Below are 13,875 nucleotides of genomic sequence, written 5' to 3'. Positions count from 1 at the left end.
CTGCAGCTTTGCAACCGCTGGAACATCTGGGTTCGAGTGCACCATGGACTTGAACGTGTCTCGGAACGACAACCATCGCGAAAAATCACCATCGAACCTCGGCAAATCAATTTTGGGCAGGCGTAGGTGAAACATAGCTGTGCTGGCTGGAACAGTCGGCTCGATTGATGTAGAACTGCTCAACCTTTCCGGGATGTTGTTCAACAGGAATGCTTTCACCTCACAAAACCTTTCCTCGATGGTCGATCTCTCAGCCAAACGCATTTCGAGCCGGTCTGGCCCATCCCACTTCTCGATGACGGTTTGCGCCTTTTGAAATTGGTCGTAAATCCGATCAACTAGATCTTGTCGAACTTGAAGGCGCCCAGCATCACGATCTACGTTGAACTCTCTCGTAAACCTTTCAACATCCGATAGATTTGTCAGGATGGCCTTGCGACGAATGATGGCATCCTCCACTCTTTCGTCTGACTTGGTTTTCGGCATGTTGAAATACACAGACACTTGCTACCACCACTGTACGATAACGAAAACACAGCACAAAAAACGAAAACGAAATCCTTCCCGAACCGATGTACTGGTTTTTAACACGACGGCGGAAGTGTAGATCAATCGAACGAATAAATCCTTCCCGTCGCGGATTTACACTTCTACACGACGAAGAATGATACAAATCGTACGATTCTATCCTTCCCGTCGCGGTGTATCAAACTTAAAACGAAACGGAACCGAGAATTGTGTGTTAAAATCGACGAAAAAATCCTTCCCGACGCGACACACAATTCTTTCGCGAAGACTGCCACCCACTCACACCCAATCGCATATATTTTTTATCCAAAATTGCCAATATTAGCCTCAGGACTGAATTCGCCAATAAAATTCCAAGTCCAAAACTTTTTAGCCAAAAAATCAATCAAATACACTTTCCCAATTTTTGCTGACCGGTGTAAAACATAAGCATAGCAGCAGATCAGAACAAATAGCTGTTGGCGGCTTTGTGCTGTTGGCTTGGCTTCACTTTCACGCTGCGCTTTCTTGGCTCGTTGAACAATGTACAGCAGTACAAAAGGCAAGCAAAATGGCTCAACTTGATGCAGCCAGCGCGTCGAATAAGGAAAATGGTGTACTCACCGCTACCTTCCGTGTGGGGAATTCCTCCGATCCGGCCGAAGGACCAATGTTGAGGATTCAGGGGGTAGCTTACCGGGTTCAATTAGATCGGAGGCTTTACCATTTGCTGCTTCCGCAGCAATCAACAGCAACAGCAGCGGGTGCACCTCGGGTCGGTCAATCGATTAGCGCTGATGGTTGGTTGGCTCGCAGCTTCTCCACTGCCGACGGGTCGGGAGGAAAGAATTGTTGCACTCGATTGTTTTAGTCCACACGCAATTCACGGCACAATAAACGCTGATCAGGTTTTCGGATGCGTTTAGAAACACAAAATAGACGACCGATTTACAAATAAAACACCACTTTATTACTTCTACAACTCGACCGACGGTACAAAACAACACGTAGTACGGAGCTGATGTTGCCACTTCGAGATTTATTTCAGACTGGTTTATGCTGACTTGTTGTTGTTGTTGTATCAGCTGGTTGGTGAGTTACCGTTTCAAAACAATTCATCCGGTAACTCACTGCTATGCTATTTCTTACACTAGGATGGTTCAATTTTTTACGTTTGACATTTAACAAAAAATAATTATAGAAATTTTACACTAACTATAAACTAGAGATATTTGACTTCTGTAACGATGATTCGTGTTACTTTTCTTAACATTATTTGGAAAAGTATTGATTTTAGGTTTGGTAATAAACATGTAGCTTAAACATTTCATTTTAAGGCGTCGAAATTTAAAACTTTGATGAAGCAATCTGAATTTTCCGTTTTATTTTCCAAAAAAATATGAATAATTCCGGACAAAATCAGAATATCATTCTACAAAATTTGGCCAAACCTTTCACAAATTCTGTTCAAAAAGAATAAAAAATATATATAAATAGAAAAAAATATGAAAACAAAAAAAATGAAAAGAAGAAATATAAAAAAAGAATAAATATAAAAGAAAGAAAATATATATAAATAAAAAAAAATTATAAAAAGAAGAAAAAAAGAAGAAAAAAAAAAGAAAATAACTAAATAATATAACACGAGAAGAAGAAATAAAAAAGAAAAAAAAGATATAAAAAAAGGTAAAAATATAAAAGAAGAAAATATATAAAAAAAAAGCAAATGTATACATATAAGAAAAAATATTAAAAGAAAAAATATAATAATAAAAAAGATAAAAAGAAGAATAAATATAAAAGAAGAAAATATAAATGAAGAGCAAAAATATAAAATGAAAAAAAAATGTATAGCAAGAAGGAAAAATAAAAACACGAGAAAAAACAAAAACAAATAAAAAATATAGAAAGAAGAAAAATAAAAAAAATAAATGTAAGAAGAAGGGAACTATAAGTAGAATTAAAATGCATAGAAGGAAGAAAAAATATAAAAAGGATTAAAAATATATATAAATTATATAATAAAAGAAAAATTATCAAAATAAGAACAAATTAAAAGAGGAAAAAATATTTAAAAAAAAATACAAAATTTAAACAAAATAAATATAAAAAAAAGAAAATATATAAAAGAAGAGAAGTATAAGAAAATAAAGTAAAAACACAAAATAAAAATTAAATAATATGAAACGAAGAAAATTTTTAAAAATGTAAAAAGAAGGGGAAAACATATGTAAGTAGAATCAAAATTTATAAAAAGAAGAAAAAATATAAAAATAATTCAAAATATTAAAAAGAAGAAAAAACCTAAAAAGAAGAAAAATAAAAAATAAAAAAATATATAAATAGAAGACAAAATTTAGAAATAAATTTAAAAAGAAGAAAATATATTTAAAAAAAACAAAAACAGGAAAAAGTATAAAAAGAAGAAAATTATACAGTGCAGAAAAAATAAACAAAAAAGAAAAATACGAAAAGGAGAAAAAATTAAAAGCGGAAAAAATATAAAAAGAAAAAAAACAAAAATAAGAAAATATATGAAAAGAAGAAAAAATATTAAATGAAGAAAAATATTAAATGAAGAAAAAATATAAAAGGTGAATGAATATACATAAAAAGAAAAAAATATATATCAAGAGAAAAATATTTAAAAAAAATTATAAATTATAATATAAAAATTATAAATTATAATATAAAAAGAAGAAAAAATAATAAACAAAAAATATATGAAAAGAAGGAAAAAATATGAAGAAAAATATAAAAAGAAGAAAAAATATAAAAAGAAAAAAATTTATATATGTAAAGCAGCAAAATATTAAAATAAGAAAAATATAAAAAGAAGGAAAAAAAACTAATAAATAACATAAGAAAAAAAAAGAAAAAAGAAAAAATTATGTAAAAAAAGGGGAAAATATGAGTAGAAGAAAAAAATATAAAAAGAATTAAAAATATAAATAAAAAGAAATATAGAAAGGAAAAAAAAATAAAAAAAATAAAGGAGAAAAAAATAAGAAAAAATAATTAATCGAATAAAAATATAAAAAGAATAAGGAATAAAAATAAAGAAAAATAAAAATAATCAAAAGAAGAAATAATAAAAGGAAGAAAATATAAAACGCGACAAAAAAAGAATAAAACAAAAATAAAAAGAATACAAAAAGTAAAATGAAAAAAAAGAGAGACGAAAAACTTAAAAATAGGAGAAAAAATAAAAGAAAAAGAAATTAAAAAAAAAGAAAAAAAAGAAGAAAAAAAATAAAAAGAAGAAAAACATTAAGAGAAGAATAAAAGTCAAGAGAAGAGAAAAAAAAAAGAAAAAGGAGAAAATTAAAAAGAAGAAAAAAATAAAAAGTGGAAAAAATTAAAAAGGAGAACAAAAGCAAAATAAAGATAGAGTAGAAAAAATAAAAAGAAGAAAAAACAAACAGAAGTAAAAAAATTGGGTAAATCTATTTAAATTAAAAATTTTAAATCAGATTTTTTTTTTATTTAAATTTAATAAACTGCTATTTGAAGCCATTGGACTTTCTGGTGATTTAAGAATCGAAAAAAAAGAAAAAAAGGTTGATATCAGGATTTATTTGATTCTTAGATTGCTCAAAACTTATACCAATCATAATTTGAAGCAGTTCCTTACAAAAATTTAAAAAATGTAACTATAAAACGACAAGTTAAATTTAGCTATTCACTTTCTTCTGTTGCTCTATATAAAATATAGGGCATCTTTTGAATTCGTTGATGATTGAAAACCTTAATCTAGTAAATTGTAAGTTAAAATTAAAAATTTATATTTAAAGATTAATGTAAAAAAGTAAAATATAATTTTAGTGTCCACTGAGGAGGAACGAATGCCAGAGTAGCTCGAAACGTATGGACAACTGGTAAATCTGTTTTATTATTATAAAAACTCACCGAAAAACGTCGATAATTTCGAAGAACAAACAATCGCGGTGATAAATCCAAAACTTAATCTAAAGTACACGTGTTTGTTGATGGTAAATATTTTTCTACAAAAAGTCATAGTTTTGCGTTATTTAAAAAATCATACAATTGAGAGTCCAAAACAGTCGCAACTTATTTTTAGTTTAAAACTTACAATAAAGAGAAAAAAATAAAAAAAATATATAGGAGACACAGGTTTGGAACTTTTTCAAGCTCTGAGAGCAAGTTCATTCGTGTTGGGAAAAAGTGGTAGGAATTTTGACACTTGTAGCACATTTTGAAAACTTTACCATGCAAAAACATTTTCAAGATCTGCGGCCTTCAAGTTTATTTACAAAAACGCTTCATATATATAGGTTTTTATAACAATAATGCCATTTTTTTAAATGGCAAAAACTGTAACAAGATTTGATCTCACCAATTGGCAGGAGCATGGATGCTGATGGATTGATAAATGGGACCTATTGAAACTGATTTTTCCCTTTTCGCATCCTTCCGGCACATCCACTGGATTCGTTAGCTACAGCGTATTTCACAATTATGTTCACCTTTGCGGTTAGAATCAGTTTGATACGATGTTCAGTTTACCTTTATAATACCACACTTTTGGAAAACAAAATTCACGGAGCGAAAAATTTGACGTCCTTGCAAGGCAACGCCTACTTGAACTGCTCCCTCAAAATGTAAATTTAATTCAAAATAAAAAATTTGCGCCAGCCATTAACTGAAATTGAAGGCCAACAATCAAATCTTTTCTTAGGACTTTGAAAACAATTCTTAGACCCAATTTTCACTGCAGTGAGTTGCATTTCATAATAAGTGAACTAAGGTATTCCAGTTTTACCCGTTCTTACCAGGATATTTAATACATAATTTATGAAAGCTTGATTTTTGACATCTTCGGAGATTTTGTGACGAGACATTGGTTTAACATCGATGAGCTCTGGCCCAGATGTTTGTTTTGCACCAATGCGCCTTATCACGAACAGATACCACGTTATGGTTCAAGTACTTCCGTCCTGGAGAAAGGCGCTATCTAAGGGCGCTTCTTACAAATAACTAAACAAATCTTCGATGACGATTCCAAAGCACAAACAGCTGATTTAAGTTGTCGGTTGATTATCGTTAATTATCAAGTACCTATGTACATGAAGAAGGTATGTAGGTGTAGCTACATCAATCCACTTCAAGTGACCAATATCGCTACCGTGTTTGATAATAACAATCAAATCTTATTTAGCGGGGGTTGTTATTGTACATCGTAAACTTACATCTGTACATCAACCTGTACGTGATGACGTCAGTTTGCTTAGGCTTTGGCTGAAGAAATTTGAGGACTCATCCATGGTTTAAGTTGATTTAAGATGTTATCTTAAAAGAACTGAGATTGTTTTCATGAATCTTCCAACTTTTTTAACGATCTTTTTTTATGTTTTGAAGGTATGATTCAACAGTTTTCAATCTATCTTCCAGCCCACCTTGGAATCGAAAGACCAGCAGGACAGCCACGGCCACAGCATCAAGCTGGGATGGATCGAGGGGGTGCTCATTCCATGTCTGCTCAACATCTGGGGTGTTATGCTGTTCTTGCGACTCAGCTGGGTCGTATCGCAGGCCGGCATCATCCAGACGCTGATCATCATCGGCATCTCGTACGTGGTGTGTATCATCACAGCGCTCTCGCTGTCGGCCATCTGTACCAATGGGCAGGTCAAGGGCGGCGGCATCTACTACCTGATATCGCGATCCCTAGGTCCGGAATTTGGAGCTTCCGTTGGAATAGTGTTCGCCTTTGCCAACTCCGTGCAGGCTTCGCTGAACACGATCGGTTTTTGTAGCTCGCTGAACGATCTATTGAGTAAGGAATACTAGGACTTAGTAATGTAGCCAAGTTTCGTCTAATTCAAGCGATCGTTTACAGGATCATATGGAACGAAGATCATCGACGGCGGAGACAACGATGTTCGGATTGTCGGAACAGTGGCGATCGTCGTCATGGTCATCATCTGTGCCGTTGGAATGGAATGGGAGGCCAAGGCCCAAAATTTCCTGCTGGTTACGATCGTCATAGCTATTTTTAACTTTTTGGTCGGAGTCGTAATTGGGCCGAGCCATGACAGCGAAAAGGCCCACGGGTTTGTGGGATTTTCAACGGATGTTTTCCAACAGAATATGCAGGCAGACTATCGGTACAGTGAAGGATCAGTCCAGAATTTCTTCACGGTATTCGCCATCTTCTTCCCCAGCGTTACCGGAGTCCAGGCCGGGGCTAACATTTGTGGAGACCTGAAAGATCCAGCATCGGCAATCCCTAAGGGAACATTATTGGCCCTTCTTATTACTGCGATATCCTACGTGACATTTGTATTCTTTGCTGGAGGCGCTGCACTTCGAGATGCTTCAGGAAACATCACGGACCTGGTGAACGGAACGTTCCCTGTTTGTGCAAATCAAGTAAGATAAAAATTTGTGTTTAGGGTGCAGTACTCTTCATGATCAATTTTATCAATCGTTTCAGACCTGCGACTACGGTTTACATAACGACTACACAGCTATGCAGTTGATGTCTCTATCTAGTGCCATTATCTACGCCGGATGTTTCGCAGCAACCCTGAGTACGGCCTTGACTAACCTGCTTTCAGTACCTCGAATCATTCAGGCACTCGGCATCGATCACATCTACCCCGGTTTGATCTTTTTCTCCAAAGGATACGGCAAACATAGTGAACCCTATCGTGGCTATTTTCTCGTGCTGATCATCTCAGCCCTGTTTGTTCTAATCGCCAACATCAACACAATCGCTCCGTTGATCTCCAACTTCTACCTTGCCTCGTACGCCCTAATCAACTTTTGCACGTTCCACGCAGCCACCGTGAAACCCCTAGGATGGCGACCCACCTTCCGGTTCTACCATCCTTGGCTCAGCTTACTCGGCTCCATTCTTTGCATCGTGATCATGTTCCAACTGGACTACATCTTCACAATCGTAACCATAGTGATCATCTTCATCCTATACCTCGTCGTTGTCTACCGTAATCCGGACGTCAACTGGGGCTCCAGTACCCAAGAGCAAACCTACAAAAGCGCTCTTTCATCCACCCTGAAGCTTCAACACATCAGTGATCACGTGAAAAACTATCACCCATCGATTCTGGTTCTCGCAGGAAACCCCATGAACCGACCACCCCTCATCGATCTCGCCCATCTCATCACCAAGAATCATTCCCTAATGATCGTCGGTGACATCATCACCGAACACCTTTCCCACCGCAAGCGACAGGAACTGCTCAAAGCTGGTACCAAATTTCTCGAAATCCGCAAAATCCGTGGCTTCTATCAACCCATCGACGGACTGTCGATCGAGAACAGCGTTCACGCGCTGATCCAAACTTCCGGCGTCGGAAAACTCTCGCCCAACATCGTTCTACTGGGCTACAAGGCAGATTGGATGACCTGCCCGGTTAAGGATCTCCTCACCTACTACAATGTGCTACAGTAAGTCTCACAGTCAACTAAAAAAACTCATCATTTCAACAAAATCCTAATTCTTCCAGCGATGCCTTCGACTGTCGGATGGCCTTGGCCATTCTTCGGATGCCCAACGGCTTGGACTTCTCCCAACTGAACACCGAAATCATAACGGAGATCGTTTCCGATCCGGCCGGGGAACCGAAGCGCAGTGGTGAAATGATGTGCAACGCCGGTTCGAGCAGTGCCAGCCTGCAGCAGGCCATCTCGACCATCAGCAGCAACGATGGGCTGAAACCGCCGCGGAAGCTGATGCACGTCGATTCCAACCTGGAGCTGGACTCGATGCACAGCAGTAATACTACGACGCTGTCGGCCAGCGGTGAAGGTGAGTTAATAGTTACTTAGATGATTTGGTGATCGATACAGGTAGGAAAATTAGACTGCATTGACTGCGTCCTTTTTCGTTTTCAACCAAACCATCAATCTTCATACTTGTGGTGTCATAATTCCATAATCGTTTACTTATGAAAAATTTTGTCTTCGACTCTCGGAAAGGAGATCTCTGAGTCTAAAGTTGGCCATATATTACACCATGGCCGTGGAAACGGGGGGATGGGGTTTGGGTGAACACCAGCACCAAGCCCTAATTCTCGACTCGACTGTAGTTGCTTTCGGCTTGAGTGAGGTTACGGGACACATGACAGATCGCTTTGACTGACCCGTCGGGGAACTTGCGGGCAATGCGGGCTCCCGGCCCGACCGAAGACGCATCCGCCGCCACCACGTTGTCAATTTTGGGATTGTAGTGCGTCAGAGGCAACGGCGATTGTAGCTGTCGTGTTCCCAGAAGAGTGAACAGGCAAAGACTAAACTAGAGTAGGGGAGGAGCGGGCTATATGCGCCTATTAAGCAGAACTCTGGTTTAATCAAATATCACGTCGAATATGTATGTATGTATGTATGTATGTATGTATGTATGTATGTATGAGAACCCACCAGTGGCTGATAGGTCTTTCGACCCGAGTCGGTACGGGAAGTCTCGATCGCACATTCAAATACTGTTCATGTTTAACTCATCAACAATAATTGCAGTACTACCAAGGGGTCCGTTACCACTGGTTTGGGACAGGTTTGACTCATCTTACTCCCTTCCAACTGTTCGAAACAAATAAAGAATCCTTAAAAGGTACATGAGTAACCTACTCATGATTCCAAATTTGCCGAGATACTCCGGCTGGCTTGAATCCACAATCCATTGTATATCAGTCGTCCGATAGTTTGATGTCCTGTCCAATCCCCCCACTAAGCCCCATAATAGAGTTAAGCTATTTTAAAATATAATCAAAAATAATATTTACATATTTTACTCATGTTTTACATCTTACCTTGTTACCATTCGCAATTCCTTTTCATTGTTGTACTTACGCATATACCCGTATAATGAAAGCATACTTAATATTTAGGCTGCTTATAAAATCACAGTGCTTCAAATCATCTAATCGCAGCATGCCGAGTTTGCTATAACTGTTTTCGGATCCGAGAAATTCACTTTCCCACCCCAGAACAACATATAAATTGCTTAAAAAACCATATTCAAAATGCACATGTGAGATTGCACTACAGTCTCGCTTAAAAAACGATTTTAACCACTTGCTTAAAATTAATCCTCCCCCAAGCCCGTTAAAGTCACTTCCGGTAATCCATGTTCCGGTTGACTTCCGGCTACTCGTTGAACACTTTTTCGAACAATTTATCAAATAATTACTACTAGAAAAGTCAGTTTAATAAGATCACAGATAAAAAAACACGTGCGGTGTCATCAAGACCAAAACGTCCCATTTCAAGTTATAGACACTTTCCACAAAAATTGACTACGCCAAATCACAAATCTTCACTAAATCACTACACTGCATCAATATAACTGAAACACTTTAGATTCACTATAGTAAAACTCTTTAAAACTATAATTTCGATAAAATTTTCGCGGACGGAAAAAACGCGTGCGGTTCGCGAAAGTCAAATATCACGTCGAATATGTGTACAAAATGTGTACAACAACCTGGTTTCGATGAACCAGGCCTTCAGTTGATTGGTGTGGGATCTGATGAGTCGACCGTTGTCCAGGAGTACGGTGTTCCTCCCTCCGTTTTTAAGTTCGATGATTCTACCAGGTATCCATTTGACCGAACTCTTTTGTCGAATTTTCGCCTTGACTTGATCCCCAGCGAAGAATGTTGGTTGTACAGCACTGATGGGTCTAATATTCAGCATAGGGAAGTTCGAAGTGGACCGGTCCAGTGAATCGAAGGGAATCGACCAAAGGTTGAATGAATAGATGAGGTCGATGCCAAGGACGTTCAGATCTGGATGGTTGGTGACGTAGATGCATGATCGTTTTGAGACGTTCCGGATAGTTACTCGTGCGTTGAATTCACCCAAAACGTCGAGCATATTTCCGGATGCACTGGTCGCAACGATGTTCGTCTGGTTGATTGTTGGTTTCCCGATGGTTTTCCAAGTTTGCGTAGAGATGATGGTGATGTCAGAAGCACAGTCCTGTTGGAGCTTGACGTTGACACCGTTCAGATAAACATCTGCAAACTTGCGCCTCTTGGAAATGTCCACTTTCTGCACCAGACCTTTCATCTTCCGAATGTTTGGATGATGTTCGTTGGTTGGTTTCTTCCTGGATTCTTCTTGAATTCCCGTCGCCAGCGACTCGATTATTTTCTCGCTTCCAGCCTGGGGAACTGCGTTGTTCTGCGATCTGCTGCTGCTGGTTGGCCAGGATATCGGTGAGCCGGTGGATAGCGTTTTTAATATCCATGTCGGTCATCTTCTGATCGGGATTTAACTAGAGTATATGTTTATTCAAGCAAGTGCGACAACTGTAAGACTGCACAGTTAGAAAAATCCACGTAGATTTACATGCAACTGCATGGGTAGAAAGGAATCGGCTATTTGCAAGTGATAATACTGCACGTTTCATGTAAATTCCCGATAGCATTCAATGCTGTTGTTTACTGTACATTTACATTATTTAGCACATCTCACGAATCTTATTGGATAGGGAGTGGTTTCGCAAAATCAAAAAAATCACCGTTTTTATGCAGGGAAAAATTTATTTCACGTTTAAATCAAACTTGCTGATTGATTAACAACACTTGCACTGATCTTCGTTGCCGATTCCGCCGACGACAGCGGCTCGACGGCTGGTTCGATAAAACAGCAGAAAATTGTCGCACGGTTGGGGCTTTGGGTTTTGTCGATTCAGCATCAATATTTCCTGTAAAGAACAGCAATTAGTGTGAAATTATCAAGTCAATCACAGTTATTTTTTAAATTGATTTACCTTTAATCAGCAACCACGGTTTGATTGAAAAAAAAAAACTAACATCTTTTGCCGACGCAGCACGGGACGGGAAACGAACAGGAATGAAAACAAAACAAAACTGACAAACTGACACCGGTGCTGGAATAAGCGTGCTTTGACATGTAATTTTCATAGAAATGGTTGAGCTGCTATACTCTTTTTCGAAAATTGTCAAGCGACGATGCAGAAATGTAAAATCACTTGTATTGTAAGGTTACATTTTTTTATCTGTGTGAGCTTTTTTTTTACTTGAAATTTATCTTTATTCAGTGCTTTGTTGATTTTTTCCATATATATCTTTTTTAAGTGATACAGATTTCTCTTTTCAGCTTTAGTTGATAGTGTATGTGAGGTGTTCTTACATCAGATAGTACTATAATCACCTATAATTTTTCAAAATGTTTTGTCCAATGATGAGGAACTGTTTGGTAGGAAGACTGAGCTTTCACACAGGGGGTGGTATTTATACCAGCAGGTACTCCTAGCGTGATGATAGAATGCTGTGACATTCAAGTGGCTTCTGATTGGTCGGGAGGTCGTGGCCTACCACAGTAGCAATTCTTGAAAGCGATCGAATGAATTCTGAATGATTTCACGCTGTTGACCACTCGAATTTGGTGCCCGCTTTGAGCAGCTGATCCATATTATAGCGGATCGATGCCACAAATAAATCAAATTGTATTGGCAAACATAAATTGTGCAACTTTTATTGAAGGGTTGCTAAATTTTAAAACCCATTCTCACTCCCACCCTCACATGTAACAAAAAACGACTTACGTGCATATTTCAGCGTCACCGGCATCCTGTTCGCTAGCTTTGGGCGGCTTCCTGGCTGTTCGGCTTTCGCTTGAGGCTTGCGCCCCACCTTGCTCTGCACCGATCTCCTACGATGCGTGGGCGACTGGCCTCTTGCCGATACACCTGCTGCAGATCCGGACCACCACCTTGACTCGCATGCGCTGAGTGTCTTCAAGCACATACCGTCGATTCCGCTACTCGCTGGTGCACGTGCGATGTGGCTCGTTACTTGGCCACCTGTCACGCGTCTAGCTCTCAATATTCGGAACACACAGGCACCACGACTCGATGATGCTTTCCGTTGATACACATGGGTTTTGGTCGCTACTTGGCGCACCAATAATCCCGCTTTCGATGCTCGGAGCACAATGGCACCAGCATTTGATGTCGCTTCCCGCTTGTCCACGTGCGATGTGGCTCGCTACTCGGAACCCTTTCGCACCAATTTCACCCACAATCCTGCACAAAACCTGACGCATGCACTTCCTCGCTGTTCGATGAATCCGTCCACTCCGTGGGCTCTCGCGTAACCACTGGTCGTTTGTCATCTGCTGGCCAAACAAGGGGATAAGTGCCTCGACGACAATTGCACCACTCGTTGACACACACGCGGTGGATCCCACGGGACGAAATGAACGATTTAGGGGATTTAGCGGAAGGAAATCCTGGTCGCTTGACCAAGTGATGATGCTGGCTATATGGTGCCATAAGAAGCGCTGTGCTGGCGTAACCCGGACAGAATTGTCCCTTGAGGGTCAAATGTTGTCGTGGAAGAATAAGAAGGCTTCTCGTAGAAGCAAAAAGGCTTATCGTAGATGCCAAAGTAAAGTAGCCCTGTTGGATAAAAAACGGTCAGCCGAGGCATGACGGTAACACTCACGGTACTCACGCTCTCGAATCCTTTTGATTTTTGTTTCCTTTTTGGGTGGCAATTTTCCGGGCGTCTGTGGTTCTTTTCTGGGTTGGTCGATAGCTTTAGCAAGCCTGCAAAAATGCGTACTTTAGTCGTAAGCAAACTCTCGGGGTTTTTAATTACCTTTCCGGTTTGCTCGGATATCTATCCGCCAAGCAACCCTCGTGCTTCCGGATGATTTAAAAGTTGATGACGACTTAGTAGAGGGGCAGTGTTGGCTAATTTGTAGCCCAACGTCTTTCGCCGTCCTGCTCGGAAGAATCCGATATCGACCAATCGGTGGAGCGAGCCTGAGGAGTACAGTTTGTGAGGATGCGGTTTTCTTGCGGTGGTTATCATCAGCTTTCCGGGGACCAGAACGTGGTAAAATCGTCGACGGCTTTTCCCGACCGATGGCGCTTTCCTACCGGAAACACGAATGGTCAAGCAATGTTGCCATGTTTCCGAACTTCCTCGTGTTATTTTTGATTGACGGCTGTTCACACGCTAAACAAAGTCCACTCAAAGAATGCGTTTTTCTTCGTCGTATTTTGTTTCAGTGTTTTTGCTTTTTACACTCCGAGAAAATTTCCAATATTTGTGCAGTGCGTATCTTTATGAGAGGAATGGATAAGAAAATATGTTTGCAAAATGCGCTCTTATCGTATCGTCAAAATGTAAGGAATACTTAATTGTAACATCCATCGGCTAACGAAGAGTGCGCACGTACTTGCCATAATAATTTATGGCATCCAGATAAGACCGAAGCGTTGGAACCTCGTGAGGTGGTGGCATGTTGTCAATGGTAACCACCTTCTCCGGGTCTGGTCGGATTCCATCATCATCGAGGATTTTGCCCAAGTATTTCACCTGACGCAAGATGAAGCTGCATTTT

General features: G+C 39.1%; 1 protein-coding gene across 2 annotated transcripts in view; it reads left to right on the top strand.

Annotated features, from left to right (window-relative positions):
- Window positions 1–13,875, top strand: part of LOC129757558 (bumetanide-sensitive sodium-(potassium)-chloride cotransporter) — a 46,550-nt gene that overhangs the window by 22,844 nt on the left and 9,831 nt on the right. For both annotated transcript variants that reach the window (XM_055754833.1, XM_055754834.1), the window contains 4 exons: window positions 5,920–6,304; window positions 6,368–6,900; window positions 6,965–7,941; window positions 8,001–8,302. In XM_055754833.1, coding sequence (XP_055610808.1) covers window positions 5,920–6,304; window positions 6,368–6,900; window positions 6,965–7,941; window positions 8,001–8,302 — 2,197 coding nt within the window. The remainder of the gene's footprint in view (window positions 1–5,919; window positions 6,305–6,367; window positions 6,901–6,964; window positions 7,942–8,000; window positions 8,303–13,875) is intronic.

This window comes from Uranotaenia lowii, chromosome 3, assembly GCF_029784155.1.
Source record: "Uranotaenia lowii strain MFRU-FL chromosome 3, ASM2978415v1, whole genome shotgun sequence".
Classification (NCBI taxonomy): Eukaryota; Metazoa; Arthropoda; class Insecta; order Diptera; family Culicidae; genus Uranotaenia; species Uranotaenia lowii.
This window is presented reverse-complemented; position numbering and strand designations above follow the sequence as displayed.